At 33.5% G+C, this 15,780-nt stretch overlaps 1 protein-coding gene across 8 annotated transcripts in view; it reads left to right on the top strand.

The window, feature by feature from the left end:
* Positions 1-15,780, top strand: part of Bcas3 (BCAS3 microtubule associated cell migration factor) — a 564,794-nt gene that overhangs the window by 129,800 nt on the left and 419,214 nt on the right. For all 8 annotated transcript variants that reach the window (XM_047542954.1, XM_047542958.1, XM_047542956.1 and 5 more), the window contains exon 9: positions 8,478-8,554. In XM_047542954.1, the coding sequence (XP_047398910.1) occupies positions 8,478-8,554 (77 nt within the window). The remainder of the gene's footprint in view (positions 1-8,477; positions 8,555-15,780) is intronic.

Genomic DNA, 15,780 nt, shown 5'->3' with positions numbered 1-15,780 from the left:
AATTGTCTTTCAAAAATTAATAGTAAAATATATGTGTAGTGAAATTCTACAAGATAGATTTTTATTCTCCAGAGATAAATATAGTCACCTGTATTTGAGTTTATCCTTCTCCCAAATGCATATAGATCAATACATGCTTCATTTATAACTCTGCAAGAATGAATAGTAAAACTTGAAATTTCAAACATGAGACCAATAGAATTTTTTCAAGAGCTAATGTCAGAGGTGATATGGCAGAGGGTGTGGAAGTTAGGACAGTATGGCAAGAATTTGTGCAGAAGGGGCATAGGTAAACTTGAGGTTCTTTCCTGGAAGCAGAGGGTATTAGAATCATTAGAGATCTAGTACTTGAAATTGCTAAGGAGTCAATAGAGGTTGGGAAATGGAAAGGAACAGATGTGGCCATGAAAACTCCTCCTCCTTATTGGGCAGTAGGCAATTAGTGTCTCTAAATAAGTGAATGTGATTAAGGGTAGGTCTGACATAAACCTTACTGAAACAGTTGATCACTCCCTGAGACGACTGGCACTCCCCACATTACCAATCTAAATGTACCATTTCCAAAGTTAGCAGTTATTACCAGCCTGTCTCACCAGTGTATTTTTGGTGTGCTGAAGAAGGTTTCTGATACCGTGTCTTTTAAATTCACAGTCTTCAGATTGATAGTAATTATATATGAGGAGCTTTGTTTAAGGATTGGCATCTGTAGATGGACCTGATGCAGAGAATGAGACTCCATGCTGCTGGTATAAAGGAGTGAGTGGGGGAAATAGAGTGTGTGCTGCTTCTTTGTGGGAGGAATGTCAATAATGAAATGATTTAATAAATTTTGAAATAAAGCAGCAGTGATGGTATAAAATATTCTTAAATTCTTTGATAATCTACATTCCAGGCAGCAGGATTTAATTTCTCCAACCTAGAGTGTATGGTGAACCTAATAACTTAGTTAAAGTGACTACAATGAGGTAGAAGTGGTAAGCAGTTTCAGAGATCAGATCAAAAAATGCAGCAAGGCTTTCCTCTTTTTTTTTTTTTATTTGGATTAAGGTACAGGTCGAAGAAAGTGGTTTAATGGCAGAATAGACTAAATGTTGAATACTCTAACACAGTAGACATGATTAAAATTTAAAATGAGAAGAGAAAAATATAGAGAAAGGTAAAGTGTTGCAGATAGGAGTCAAATGGTAAGTACCAAACCAAATTAATATCCTCAGCAAGGAAAACAGGGGACACAGTCCTCTCCCCTGTAAAAGTAAAGCATCCACATCAGGAAGGGGAGCTGAAACCAAATTTATCAATCATATTAGTAAATACAAGTAAATTTAAATCACCTGTAACAAAAATATTTTCAGATATGAAGTCAGCCAACCGAACAATGAATCTCCCTGATGTCCAGAGACATATTGTACCTAGTATACCTTTATGATCATAGTGGATGAAAATCTCAGTGGAGAAAGAAATAAGACCTTCCAGGTGGAGCAGTAGAAAGTATACAGGTTGAACAGGAGAAGTAAGAAATGGAAAAACATTATCAAACTCCATTGATCTATGAAATGTAAAGATTTAATAAGACAGGGGTGTGAGAAAAAGTATTTGAAAAATTTTAAAAAATTACCCAAATTTTATGAAGAACAGAAATGTATATATTCATGTTCTGTAGGAACACCAAGGAGGATGAATAAGAAGAAAACTGTGGGCACATTGTTGTGTAATTGATCAAAACTAAAAAGATGAAATAGAAAACTTGAAGACTTTAGAGATTTAAAAAAAAGGACATTAAATATAGGAAACAGAAGAATTAATTTTTTTTAACTTTTGGAATTGATTTTTATTTGGACTTTTCATAATAGTTAGAGCCACTCTGTCCTCAGAATAAGCACAGCAGGAAATATATCACTGAGACTGCCCAGAAAAGTCTGACAAACTGAACAGAATGAATATTCTGAATTTCAGTCCAGGGCACACAGAAGAATTAGGAGAACTCAAAAGAAAACTTCCACTTCACCTCTGCTACTTGTTACCCAGATATCTCTCTTAGCATCATTTATAAATGTGTATTCCATCTCAAGGAGTTTGGATCCAGATCTTTTCATCACGACTCCACGTACCCACCCCAATTTCCCTAAATTGAGAGGTCTCCTTTCCCCCTTTTGTTTGACATAACATTGCTCTCTTCAAATTTACATTAGTTCCCAGGCTTCGATATGGGTCAGTTTTCAGTTCTCACCATACTGCCGTGTGTTCAGGACTCATTAAATATTCAGTAATTTGTTCCTCTATCTCCAGCACTAATTTCATCCCTGTGTATTCATCAGTGATCACAATTTCTTCTTTTTAAATACAATGTCTTCATTAGGTTTTGGGGACATCATTCTCTTGGTTTTCTCTCTAATTTTACTGGATTCCTTTACCAATGGATACATGTTGGATTGGCATCATCTTTTAATCTCTCTTTTCAGCACTATTTCCTCTTCAGAAGCTCTTATTTATTTTCATTTCTTTAATACAGTTAATTTACAGATGATCTATAATTTTCTATCTCTGTTCTGTAATGATAACCTCTGGATCCATGTCTTTGCTCTGTTTTGATATGTAGATGAAATCTCAAGTGTAACGATTCTGAGATGGGAAGATTATTAACCTACTCTTCCTGCCATTTTTTCCATTTTAATAAATGGTAACTACTCTGACAGTTGCTGCAGCCAAAATCCTTTGGGCCATTTAAAAAATTTGTGGTATATTTCACATACCTTACAATTTACCCTTGTGAAGTATATAGTATTGGTGGTTGTTTTGGTATGTTCAGTGTCTTGCATTTCCCATCAATAAACCTCCAACATCACATCCCCATCAGTATTTCATCTCCTGTTTACCTTTTCCCAGCATGTCTAAACACTGATCTATTTTATATTGCTGTGATTATGCCTGTTCTGGACATTTTATGAAAATGGAATACAATATATGATCTTTCTGACTGATTTCCTTCATGTAGCTTATTGTTTTTCAGATTCCTTCACAAGGAAAATGTATCAATACTTAGTTCCTTTCTATGACTGAAATTTGCATGGATATACCACATTTTGTTATCAATTCACCAGTTGAACCTTTGAGTTGTTTCTACTTTCATGCTCTTGGGACCATAGATGCGAATTTTCCTGTATAGGTTTTTAATTAAGTATACTTTTTCATTTCTCCTGTGCTTATATCCAGCAGCGGAATTGCTGGATAATGTGTTAAGTGTAAGTTTAACTATTTGAGGAACAGCTAAGCTATTTTTTTTATCGTAAACAAATGGGGTACAACTTGTTTCTGTTTGTACATGAAGTAGAGGTGTACCATTTATCTAATCATACATTTACATAGGGTAATGGTGTTTGATTCGTTCCCTTCCCCCCTCACCCCTCCCTCCCCTCTTTTCCCTCTATACAGTCCCTCCTTCCTCTATTCTTGCCTCCCTCCCACCCCCCATTATGTATCATCATCGCTTATCAGCGAGATCATTTGTCCTTTGGTTTTTTGATTGGCTTATCTCACTTAGCATGATATTCTCCAATTTCATCCATTTGCCTGCAAATGCCATAATTTTATTATTCTTTATGGCTGTATATATATATACAATGTATTCCATTGTATATATGTATCACAGTTTCTTTATCCATTCATCAATTGAAGGGCATCTAGGTTGGTTCCACAATCTGGCTATTGTGAATTGAGCAGCTATGAACATTGATGTAACTGCATCACTGTAGTATGCTGATTTTAAGACCTTTGGGTATAGACCGAGGAGTGGGATAGCTGGGTCAAATGGTGGTTCCATTCCAAGTTTTCTAAGGAATCTCCACACTGCTTTCCAGAGTGGCTGCACTAATTTGCAACCCCACCAGCAATGTATGAGTGTATCTTTTTCCCCACATCCTCTCCAACACCTATTGTTGCTTGTATTCTTGATAATCGCCATTCTAATTGGGGTGAGATGGAAAACAGATGCCAACCAATAATCTTATACCCAGCAAAACAGCTAAGTTATTTTCCAACATGACTGTATCATTTTGCATTCCTACCAACAATGTGTGAGGATTTCAGTTTCTCTTCTTTCTCACCAACACTTATTATTATTTTTGGGTGATGCTGGGACTTGAACTCAGGACCTCGTAAATGCTAGGCAGATGCTCTTTGTTGTTTTTTATTGTAGCTATCTTAGTGGTTGTGAAGTATTATCTTTGTAGTTTTGTGATTCCTGAATGACTAATGATATTTACCATCAGTTCATGTGCTTATTGGCCGTTTGTTTTTGTTCCTTCCAGAAACATCTATTCTGGTTCTCTGCCCATTTTAAAATTTGATTGTCTTTTTATTATTTTAAGTTGAGTAACAAGACTGTGTACATTCTACATAAGTTCTTTATCAGATGCATTACTTGCCAACTTTTCTCCTATGTGGTGGGTTATCTGTTCACTTTCTTGGTGGTGTCATTTCAGGCACCAAAGTTTTTAATATTTGGTGATGTCCAGTTCCATTTTTTTCCCTTTGTTGCTTTTACTATTGTTATCATATCTAAGAAACTATTATCTATTCCAAGGTTACAAGCATTTACACCTCTGCTTTCCTCTGAGAATTTTGTAGATTTAGCTCTTAAATTTAGGTCTCTCTCTCTTTTTTTTTTTTTTTTTGGTACTGGGTATTGAACCCAGAGGCACTTTACCTCTGAGCTATACCCAACTTCTTAGTCCATTTTTAACTTCTGTTTTACTTACCTACCCTATTGCAGTCTGTGGAAAAACTCTGTTCAGCTCCATCTTCAATTGTATTAATAATTTAATAATTTCTTACTACAACCCTTGCTATCACTCTGCTCTAAATCACTATCTTTTACCCAGATTATTGTGATATTCTTCAAATTCTCTCCTTTCAAATTGTCACCTGCTTGCCCCCATACTGACCTGTTCTTATTATTGTGCCAGAATCTATCTTTTAAAACCTGTATTAGAATAGGTGCCAGAATATTCCATCTTTTGTTCTAAACTATCCCTTGGTTTCCTTCCTGTGACCTACAAGAACATCTAGTATCTTTGCTTTTTTGCTACCTCTCTGACTTCATCTCCTAAGATGTTTTTCCTTTTGCTTTTTGAGCTGTGTATCCGCTTTACTATTTCTTAAAATTGGCAAAAATATTGTTACCTCCAGACCTTTAGACATTTTGGAATTTAACTTGTGATAAGATGGTATTTTAAATTTGTATGTGTGTTGCTGGGGAATACATTATTCAGTGAATAATTTGAGAGCACTGAGACTCTTGGGGAGGATCAGGTCATTTATAAGTTAATAAAGTCACAGATCCTTGCCTATTTAAGAATACTGTGAGGGTGACATGTCTTAAATTGTTGGCATTAATAATTTAGTAGTATTTTTGGTTGAAATCAATTGTATTTGCTTATGCAAAAATGAACAAATGCAGTGGGAAAATTTGAAAAATCAACACTATATTTTTAGCATCAATGAAATTCAATGAAAAATTCAATTATATTTTTAAAGTCAATGAAAGATGTGTAGTACCTGTAATCACAGAATTTTGAATCGGATAAGTTTAATATGATCTAAATAAACCAATAATAAAGACCACTTTTTATGGCATGAAAGGTTCATTATTTCAATATTATATATTTGACCAAAATTATATTACTTGATATTGATGAAAGAGAAATACACCAGTGCAATGGAATAGACTCCGGGATCACACACTTATAGGAACACCTAACTTGAGATAAGGGTGTCCCTGATCTCAGGTTTTTTCAATCAATTTTGTTCAGTTACTTGCATATTCTTATAGAACAACAACAAAAAGAAGTCTTAAATCCTATGCAACTATCCTTTCTATATGAATTATAACTCAACATGAAAGGTAATACCACTTATTTATAGGCAAAATTTCAGTTAGAGATTCAATTTATGTTTAAAAGTTTCTTCAGGTTTTAACACTCTTTCTGGTATTAGTTATGATAATTTGTTTCAAAAAATGTCTCTATTAGGTTGTACTATTTATTGGAATAAAATGATAGTACTTATTATCAATTTAATGACTGTGAAACATCTAGTGATATCAAATTTGTGAATGCTCTCTTTTCTTGATCCATCTAGCTGACTATCTAGTTTTGTTTTTAGCTGTGAGCTCCCCCCACCCCTGCCCCTAAGGTGTGAGGAGAAATACATGCTATTTATCATTGTAGGGAGTTCCTTTACTAGTTTGCTGACAGTTTTGTCTTTTTTTTGTAATTGGGTATTTTTTTTCATAATTGGGTATTGAATTTAGCAAAGTCCTTATTAAGATGATTGTATGTTTCATTTTCAGTCTGTTTAAAGAGTAAATTATTTTGGTTGATTTCCTAATGTTAAAACCATCCTTGAATCTTTGGATGAACCTTTTGTTGTTATTATCTAAAATCCTTTTTGTATGGTTTTGGATTTTATTTTTGCATCTATAGTCATGAGGGTGGTTGATCTGTAATTTTCTTTTTCTTGTTGTGTTTCTTTGTTTTTCTTAGGGATCATTTGCATTGGATTGTTACTTTCTTCCTTACATTTTCTGAATTTCTGTTATTGGGTGCACATACATTTATGATTATTATATTTTATTTTCTTGCTTTGTGATCTTTTCATCTTTATGAACTATGTGACTTTGGATACTCCTGTTCTTAATGTTTATCATGTAATCATTTATCCATTCCAGCTCTTATGGTTACAATTTACATGGTATGTATTTTTCCATTTTATAGTTTTAAACTACTTGTGTTCTTTTAATATCTTGGTCTTGACATATTTAACTTGATCATTATCCTGTCTGACAGTCATCTAATTTTAAATATTCCGTGTATATAAAAGAAATTATGAAGGACTGCAGATGTAGATTAGTAGTGTAACAAATGTTTGGTATATGGGAGGCCCTTGTTTCTATCCCCAGCACAAAAACAAAAACAAAAGGAAATTATGAGAAGAACAGAGATCAGTTTGCTGGTGTACACATACATATCCACACATTATATACATAAATAAATATACACCCATGCCTCATTTGGTTCTGTTGGCTCTTAACAATAGTGAATATTTTCTTTTCTGTGTTTCATTATTTGATATTTTTATGATGACCGTTGTGTTTAAAGGATCATTGTAGATCTTGGTAAATAATATTTACATGTGAAAATGCCTTTTCTTTTACAAAGGTGTCGAGAGTGTTGTGCTGACTCTATGTGTAAGTGACAAGGTTTTGGGCAATATTGTAGTGACAGAACAGAAATGTAGTTTACAATTGGGTATTCCTAAAATTTCCCATTATTTCCTTTACAGGGTTATTTTCTCTGCTCTTTGAATACACAAAGTGTACATATATACATATAGCAAATTATTATTAACAACAAACAGCTCACTAAAAATTAGAAAAGTTTTAAACAAACCCAGCTGAAAAAAATTACAAGGAATAACAATTACTCATTAGAATGGTTCTGCATCACATGTTCTCTTTTAACATGTGAGCAAAATTAATAGAGCATGCATTTTTTTTTTCATTTTTCATTGTTTTTATTTAAAAAATTTCAAAATATAGATAACAGTTGCAAAGATAACACAATAAACACTTCATTGAGACTCACCAGGTGTTAACGTTGCATTCCCTCTTGGTGTATATAAATATGCACATATACTTTTTAATAATGCTTTTTCTCTATTTTTCCATTCAAGTATCAGCATCTGTTGTTTAGATTTACCTGTCCCCAGTTTGGAAAAATTAATGTTAAATATTTAGTAATAATTATAATAATTTATTAGATTTTTTTGAAATAATTATTAAACTTGGTGGTTCCTATTAATAGCTTATGAGGAATAGTCATATTTTAGATGTATTTAGAAATTACATTTTGAAAATATATTTAAATCTAAATTATTTTCCTGGTTATTTATAAATCTTAGTAGCTGTGAAAAATACTATTTATACAAATTCTCATTGAATTTTAATATAGTGAGTCAATCAGAAATGACTTATTTACACCAAATGTAATTGTCTTAGATTTCTTTGTGTGTGAGTTATGTTGGTAATGCAGCAATCATTTTAAGTGATAGATTACATAAATCCATTTTATGTTTAATTCCATGACTCTGAAACATCAGTGGGAAAGCACTTTTAGTAAATAGCTAACAGTTTATTGATATTATCCATTTTTAATGTTGATTTATTTGATTTAAAATGAATGAAAAATAAAAGTTTATTAAGAGAAAATGTTTTTTAAGGTGGTACTTTTCCTTCTTTTTTATTTTGGAATAACCTCTATATTATAAAAGATTTCATCATTTTTATTTTTAGATTTTAGAGGTAAATATTGCTAGGCTAAATATTTATAAGAAATGTTTTATTTTGAATCTAGCTGATTTAACTTACTTATGATTCAATTCGTACAATTTCACATTCACCTTTTTTTCCCCCCTAATTTTAGGATCCTCGTCGTAGTCTTGCAGGAGAAAATCGCTGCCTTTGATAGCTGTACTTTCACAAAAAAATTTTTTGTCACAAGTATGTACCAAATCATTTTATTTCCTGTCATATGCATTTGAGTTTATACTACTTACTTGATACAGTCAGCATACTAAATGTAATCATATCATCATTATTTCATCTGTTTTCAATTACAATCTGTGATTTTTGTGGATATCTTTATTCAGTAGAATAATTGTATGATATGTAGTTTCATCTTGGCAGCATGGTTTCATCATATTTTGTTCTTCATTGCCTCAGTTTCTCCTTAAATACTTTCCTTGAAAAGTAGTGATTGATTTTACATAGTTGTTCATTTTTTGAGGTATTTGAGTATTTCAGCCTTTCTTTCTTTGCCCTACTCTCACAACCTCTAGAATTGTCTAAAAGTTCAGAAGTAAGCATAGAATTTAGTTCTAATGTACTCAAACAGAATTAATATATTTTATATATTTTATATCATATGAAATTATGTGTATGAAATTTTATATTGCAAGGGAAGAAGTGGTGGCAGGGAGGAAGGGGAAGCGGGAGAGAGAGAGATTAATTTTAAGAAATTGACTGATGGAGTTCTGGGGGCTGGCAAGCCTGCGTTTTGCAAGACTGGCTGGTGGGCTAGAAATTCCAGCAGGAGCCAGTGTTGTCATCTTGAGTCCTAAAGCAGTCTGGGGGCAGAAGTTTTCATCTTTTTTTCCCTGCAGTCTAGTACAACACTAGTTTTCCTCTTTGTCTTCTGTGTTTCAAACTCACAACTGACTATGAAAGTTTCAGCTGAATTTTACCAGAGTGTCCGATATGTATATCCTGCAGAAATAGTTTAATGGATCTCAGTTTTGAAATGACCAGGGAATCTCTATTATATTGGTTGAGCTTCTAAAATACCACATCTATTTACATGGATATTTACTGAATACTCTGTACCAAACGCTTAATAGTAGATATTATCCTTACCTTTAAAAGCATTTTATTTGATGCACTTACCACATTATGTACTATACATAACTGCATACACCATATACTATATGGTACCCTGTGTAAACAGTAATTCATTATAGTACCTTGTTTAACATTTTGTTGACCATGAATAGGATACCTCATTTTCTCATGCTTTAATCTTTTTCTCTTAGACATATATGTGTTAATATATTACATCTTATTTATTATAATTAGAATAATTGGAGATATAGAACCACATACATTTCTGTACATTTTTTCTCATTAGGTGGGTTATAGATGAGTGAATAAGAATAGATTAGGACTATTTCATTGAGATTCAGGTGTCAGGTTTTCCTGAGCATTTGTCCTTCCATTTTATCTGTAGTTTTTTGCTGTTCCTTGTTAATCAGAGATATGGGCATCAAGACTTCTAATGTTAGTTCTGGTGTGATTTCATTTTAACTTTATATTTATAACCTGTATCTTATACTTGTAACCTGTATGTTAGGCACATTGAGTCTGTCTTTTGTTCTTATTGTTATTTTTGGTTTATTAACACATAAAAATATCTTGTGCCCTCAAGTGAGTGTTATATTGGGAGGAGGGATTCAAAATCATTATTTGTTAAGGTAGTTTGAATTGCAAAGTATATTTGGAAATTTAATCCCTATTTAAGTGTTAGATTCTACTGTATTATGTATATTGAAATATTGCATTTGTCAATTAGTTTTTCTTTGTAATAAATGGCAGAATATAAAATGAGTTTTAATAATGACTAATGAGACGTTAAGAAAGTTAATGATGGAGGTATTTATTTTTTGGAGATATTTACCTTATAAAGTATATTTATATTGTAGTTTTTAAGTACATAAGTATATATTTCCAGTAATTCATTTAATGTTCTATTTAGAAATTTAAAAAGAAAAAAAGCTGCATTATAAAAGAATAATTTAAAATAACTAGATTTGTATATTAGCCTTATATTTAGATTTGCTTTTTTATTATTGCATTACAGTTATACATGATGATGGGATTCTTTGTTACATATTAATACATATGCACAGAACAACAGTGTAATCTGGTCAGTTTTGTTTCCTAGTACCCCCTCACCACCTTGTTGCCTTCCTCTACTCTGTTGGTCTCCATGAGATGGATCCCTCAACCTGTTTTATTTATTTTTTCTCTCTAGCTTCTACATATGAAAGAACCATATAGCCCATGACTTTCTGAGTTGGGCTTATTTTGCTTAACATTATGTCCCAGGTTCCATCCATTTTGCAGCAAATGACGTAATTTCATTATTTTTTATTGATGAATAAAACTCCACCTTATAATTAGATTAGAAGGACACCAAGGTCTGCAATAATTCTGATACTTTACAATGAAAATATAACTTTCATAATACTGTTGTATGGACAAATATTGATAAATATGTATTAAATTACATAACAATAGAATTTTAAAAACCTGGATCTAATAATATTTTGGATGAAATGATGTATGTATGTGTAGCTGATAAGCTATACATTGTCCTCTACATGAGTGAAATTTTTTCTACCAATATTAGTGTTTGTTAGCACTTTTTCTTAATACCTTCTTTGCTCTCTTTTTCTCAGTGTATTTTTGGGAATCTTTGTGGTGTATTCTGAAATGCTTCAACTTGCATTACTGGAACCCAATAAATAGTTGAAGCAAATATTTCTAAAGTATTAGTCTCTGTTTTATTTTGTGAATTGTTCCATGACCAAAGGAAGAGATCTGAAAGTGTTACTAGTTGTACTGTCAGTACTTTATTACAGGCATACAGTTTCTAAAGAGATTCTAATCAAGTGGCTTGTGGCCCAAGTAATGAAATTTTGTTGTTTCTGATTCTCACTTATTCTCTCAGAGAACTTTTTGAACAATTGCTCTCGTTGATACCTTGAAGTCCCTATACAGCATGGATTGCACAAAATGTAACTATATTTTGCTTAATGGTATGCTACAATACGTACCTTACCAAAGAAAAAAAGAGTTTTAAAAGCAACAGAAGTTTGTGATTTCTCTCCTTATACTCTAAATAGTATTTATTATAGAATTGCACTTCAGTTCTTTCAAATCTCATTTTTGTAAATACCCTGACCAATTATAATAAATCTCATTTCACACTTCCATTAGGATGTGTGTTATTCTTAATTACAAATTATTTTACTTAACTTAAAATCCTAGGGATCAAATTTATGCATGTGATTTTAGGTTGGTAAAATTGATGATATTTAGCAAATATTTGAATGGAGATTTAGTTGCTCTTCTTTGTTTTATACCTTTGTGTAAAGTGATTTTTTTTGTCAACATTAGAACCAAATTCAGTATTATCAGAATTTTAAAATCAAGAAATACAGGTGCCATTTTGAAACTTAAAAGCAGCATATTTTTCTTCAATTTTGGAATCAGACACCCTCCCTTCCCATTCCTTTACCCAGACTGAAATTTGATACAGATGATACACATTTCTGTGTATTTGCATGTATGTTATCCCATGAGTGTAAGCTAGTTTTGCCAAGTACTGGGGACAGGGGAGCTGGTGTTATGGCATAGTGAGATAGCTTTTGTGGTAGCTCATCTGCCATTTCTCCACTGATTGGTACCCTGTTCTTAAAGAGGCAGGATACACCCCATGTAGAATGAAAAAATCTCCATTTAATGAGGATATTGTTTTGATCATGCAAGTATTTGAGACATCTAAAATTGTCTGAAAATCTTTTGTATAATACATTCTCAGTTGACTGCCTTAGTTGTGTATGAATACAATGAAGGTACTGTAAAATAAGTAGTGATAGGTGTGCCTTCAGAGCAAGCATTATGGGAATTTGTGCCAAAGTGTGGATGGAACAGGTAAAGGGAGCTGATAGAGAACTGTTGGGAATGTATCCAATGCAATGAGAAAAGAGACACCCTTGTATTTGGATGCACAGAAAGTTGGCCTTGAGCAGCTGTCTGATGTGGAAATCTGAAACCCAGGTATGATTAGGAAACAAAAGACAAGGACTGATAGATGTCATTAGTAGTCATTTTAAGTGTACTGAATTGAAAGATAGACATGAACTCTCCAGGGAGATTAGAGTGTCCAGTAATGCCAGGCCTGGTGGTGCATGCCTGTAATCCCCACGACTCAGAAGACTGAAACAGGTAGATCACAAGTTTGAGTCCAGCCTCAGCAACTTGGTGAAACACTAATTTAAAATAAAAAATAAAAGAACTAGGTATTTAACTAAGTGGTAGAGAACCCCTTGGTTCAATCTCCATTACCATGCCCCACCCCAAACACACACACACACACACACACACACACACACACACACACAGAAAAATGAAAATTTAAACAGATCAATTTTAAGTAATGAAAAAGCCGTCAAAAACTTACGAACATAGCACCACTACAGTCCTCCGCTCTACCAACTGAGCTATCGAAGGACACACTTTTAGAACTCATAAGTGAATTCAGTAAAGTAGCAGGTTACAAGATCAATGCTCACAAATCCAATGCATTTTTATACATAAGTAATGAATCTTCAGAAAGAGAAATTAGGAAAACTACCCCATTCACAATAGCATCGAAAAAAATAAAATACTTGGGAATCAATCTCACAAAAGAGGTGAAAGACCTCTACAATGAGAACTACAGAACACTAAAGAAAGAAATTCAAGAAAACCTTAGAAGATGGAAAGATCTCCCATGTTCCTAGATAGGCAGAATTAATATCGTCAAAATGGCTATACTACCTAAAGTGCTATACAGATTCAATGCAATTCCAATTAAAATCCCAATGATGTACCTTGCAGAAATAGAGCAAGCAATTATGAAATTCATCTGGAAGAATAAAAATCCTAGAATAGCTAAAGCAATCCTCAGTAGCAAGAGCGAAGCAGGGGGTATTGCAATACCAGATCTTCAACTCTACTACAAAGCAATAGTAACAAAAACGGCATGGTATTGGTACCAAAATAGACAGGTAGATCAATGGTACAGAATAGAGGACATGGACACAAACCCAAATAAATACAATTTTCTCATACTAGACAAAGGTTCCAAAAATATGCAATGGAGAAAAGATAGCCTCTTCAACAAATGGTGCTGGGAAAACTGGAAAACCATATGCAATAGAATGAAATTAAACCCCTATCTCTCACCCTACACAAAACTCAACTCAAAATGGATCAAGGACCTTGGAATCAGACCAGAGACCCTCCATCTTATAGAAGAAAAAGTAAGTCCAAATCTTCAACTTGTTGGCTCAGGATCAGATTTCCTTAACAGGACACCCATAGCACAAGAAATAAAAGCAAGAATCAACAACTGGGATAGATTCAAACTTAAAAGCTTTCTCTCAGCAAAGGAAACTATCAGAAATGTGAAGAGAGAGCCTACAGAGTGGGAGAATATCTTTGCCAACCATACCTCAGATAGAGCGCTAATTTCCAGAATCTATAAAGAACTCAAAAAACTCTACACGAAGAATACAAATAATCCAATCAACAAATGGGCTAAGGAAATGAACAGACACTTCACAGAAGATGTACAAGTAATCAACAGATATATGAAAAAATGTTCAACATCCCTAGTAATAAGGGAAATGCAAATCAAAACTACCCTAAGATTTCATCTCACCCCAATTAGAATGGCGATTATCAAGAATACAAGCAACAATAGGTGTTGGCGAGGATGTGGTGAAAAAGGAACACTCATACATTGCTGGTGGGGTTGCAAATTAGTGCAGCCACTCTGGAAAGCAGTGTGGAGATTCCTCAGAAAGCTTGGAATGGAAACACCATTTGACCCAGCTATCCCACTCCTTGGCCTATACCCAAAGGACTTAAAATCAGCATACTACAGAGATACAGCCACATCAATGTTCATTGCTGCTCAATTCACCATAGCCAGATTGTGGAACCAACCTAGATGCCTTTCAGTTGATGAATGGATAAAGAAACTGTGGCATATTTATACAATGGAATATTACTCCGCAATGAAGAATGATAAAATTATGGCATTTGTAGGCAAATGGTCGAAATTGGAGAATATCATGCTAAGTGAGATAAGCCAATCTCAAAAAACTAAAGGTCGAATGATCTCGCTGATAAGCGGATGAGGACATATAATGGGGGGTGGGAGGGGCTAGTATTAGGTTTAGGGTTAGGTTTAGAGTTAGGCTAAGGACAGCGGCAAGAATGAAGGAAAGAAGGACTGTGTAGAGGGAAAAGAGGGGTGGGAGGGGTGGGGGGAGGGGAAAAATAAAATAAACATCATTACCCTATGTAAATGTAAAAAAAAAAAAAAACTTACGAACAGGACTGGGGCTGTAGCTCAGTGGTGGAGCGCTTGCTTCACATGTGCAAAGCACTGGGTTCGATCCTCAGCACCACATAAAAATAAATATTTTGTGTCCATCTACAACTAAAATATATTAAAAAAAAGAAAAAAACCTACTAAGAAAGAAAAGCCCAGGTCCAGATGGATTCTCAACTGAGTTCTACCAGACCTTTAAAGAAGAACTAATATCAATCTTCCTCAAATTATTCCATGAAATAGAAAACTTGTTCTATGAAGCTAGTATTACCCTGACACCAAAACCAGACAAAGACACATCAAGGAAAGAAAATTTCAGATGAATATTCTTGATATACATAGATGCAAAAATTCTTAATAAAATACTGGCATACAACGACATGGTAAAAAGGCAGTGTACCGTGATCAAGTGGGGTTCATCCCATGGATGCAAGGTTAGTTTGACATACAGAAATCAAGAAATGTAATTTATCACAAATAGACTTAAAGACAAGAATCACATGGTTATCTCAATAGATGCAGAAAAAGCATTTGACAGAATATAACATCCATTCATACTGAAAACACTAGAAAAAATAGGGATAGGAGGAACATACCACAATAATTAAAAACTATATATGACAAACTCAAGGCCAGCATCATTCTAAATGGAGGAAAACCGAAAGAATTCCCTCTAAAAATAGGAGCAAGAAAGGGATGCCCACTTTCATCTATTCAACATAGATGAAATGACCACTTCTATTCAACATAGACCTTGAAACTCTAGCCTGAGCATTAGGCAAAATAAAGAAATTAAAGAAATAAGATAGGAAAAAGAGAGCTCAAACTATCTCTGTTCACTGATGACATGATTCTGTATTTAGAAGACCCAAAAAACAGCCCCAGAAAACTTTCTAGAACTCATAAATTAACTCAGCAGAGTAGCATGATACAGAATTTATACCCATAAATCAATTATGTTCCTATACTCCAATGATGAAGCAGCTGAAAGCGAAATTAGGAA

This window comes from Sciurus carolinensis, chromosome 3 (genome assembly GCF_902686445.1).
Source record: "Sciurus carolinensis chromosome 3, mSciCar1.2, whole genome shotgun sequence".
NCBI classification, from domain to species: domain Eukaryota; kingdom Metazoa; phylum Chordata; class Mammalia; order Rodentia; family Sciuridae; genus Sciurus; species Sciurus carolinensis.
This window is presented reverse-complemented; position numbering and strand designations above follow the sequence as displayed.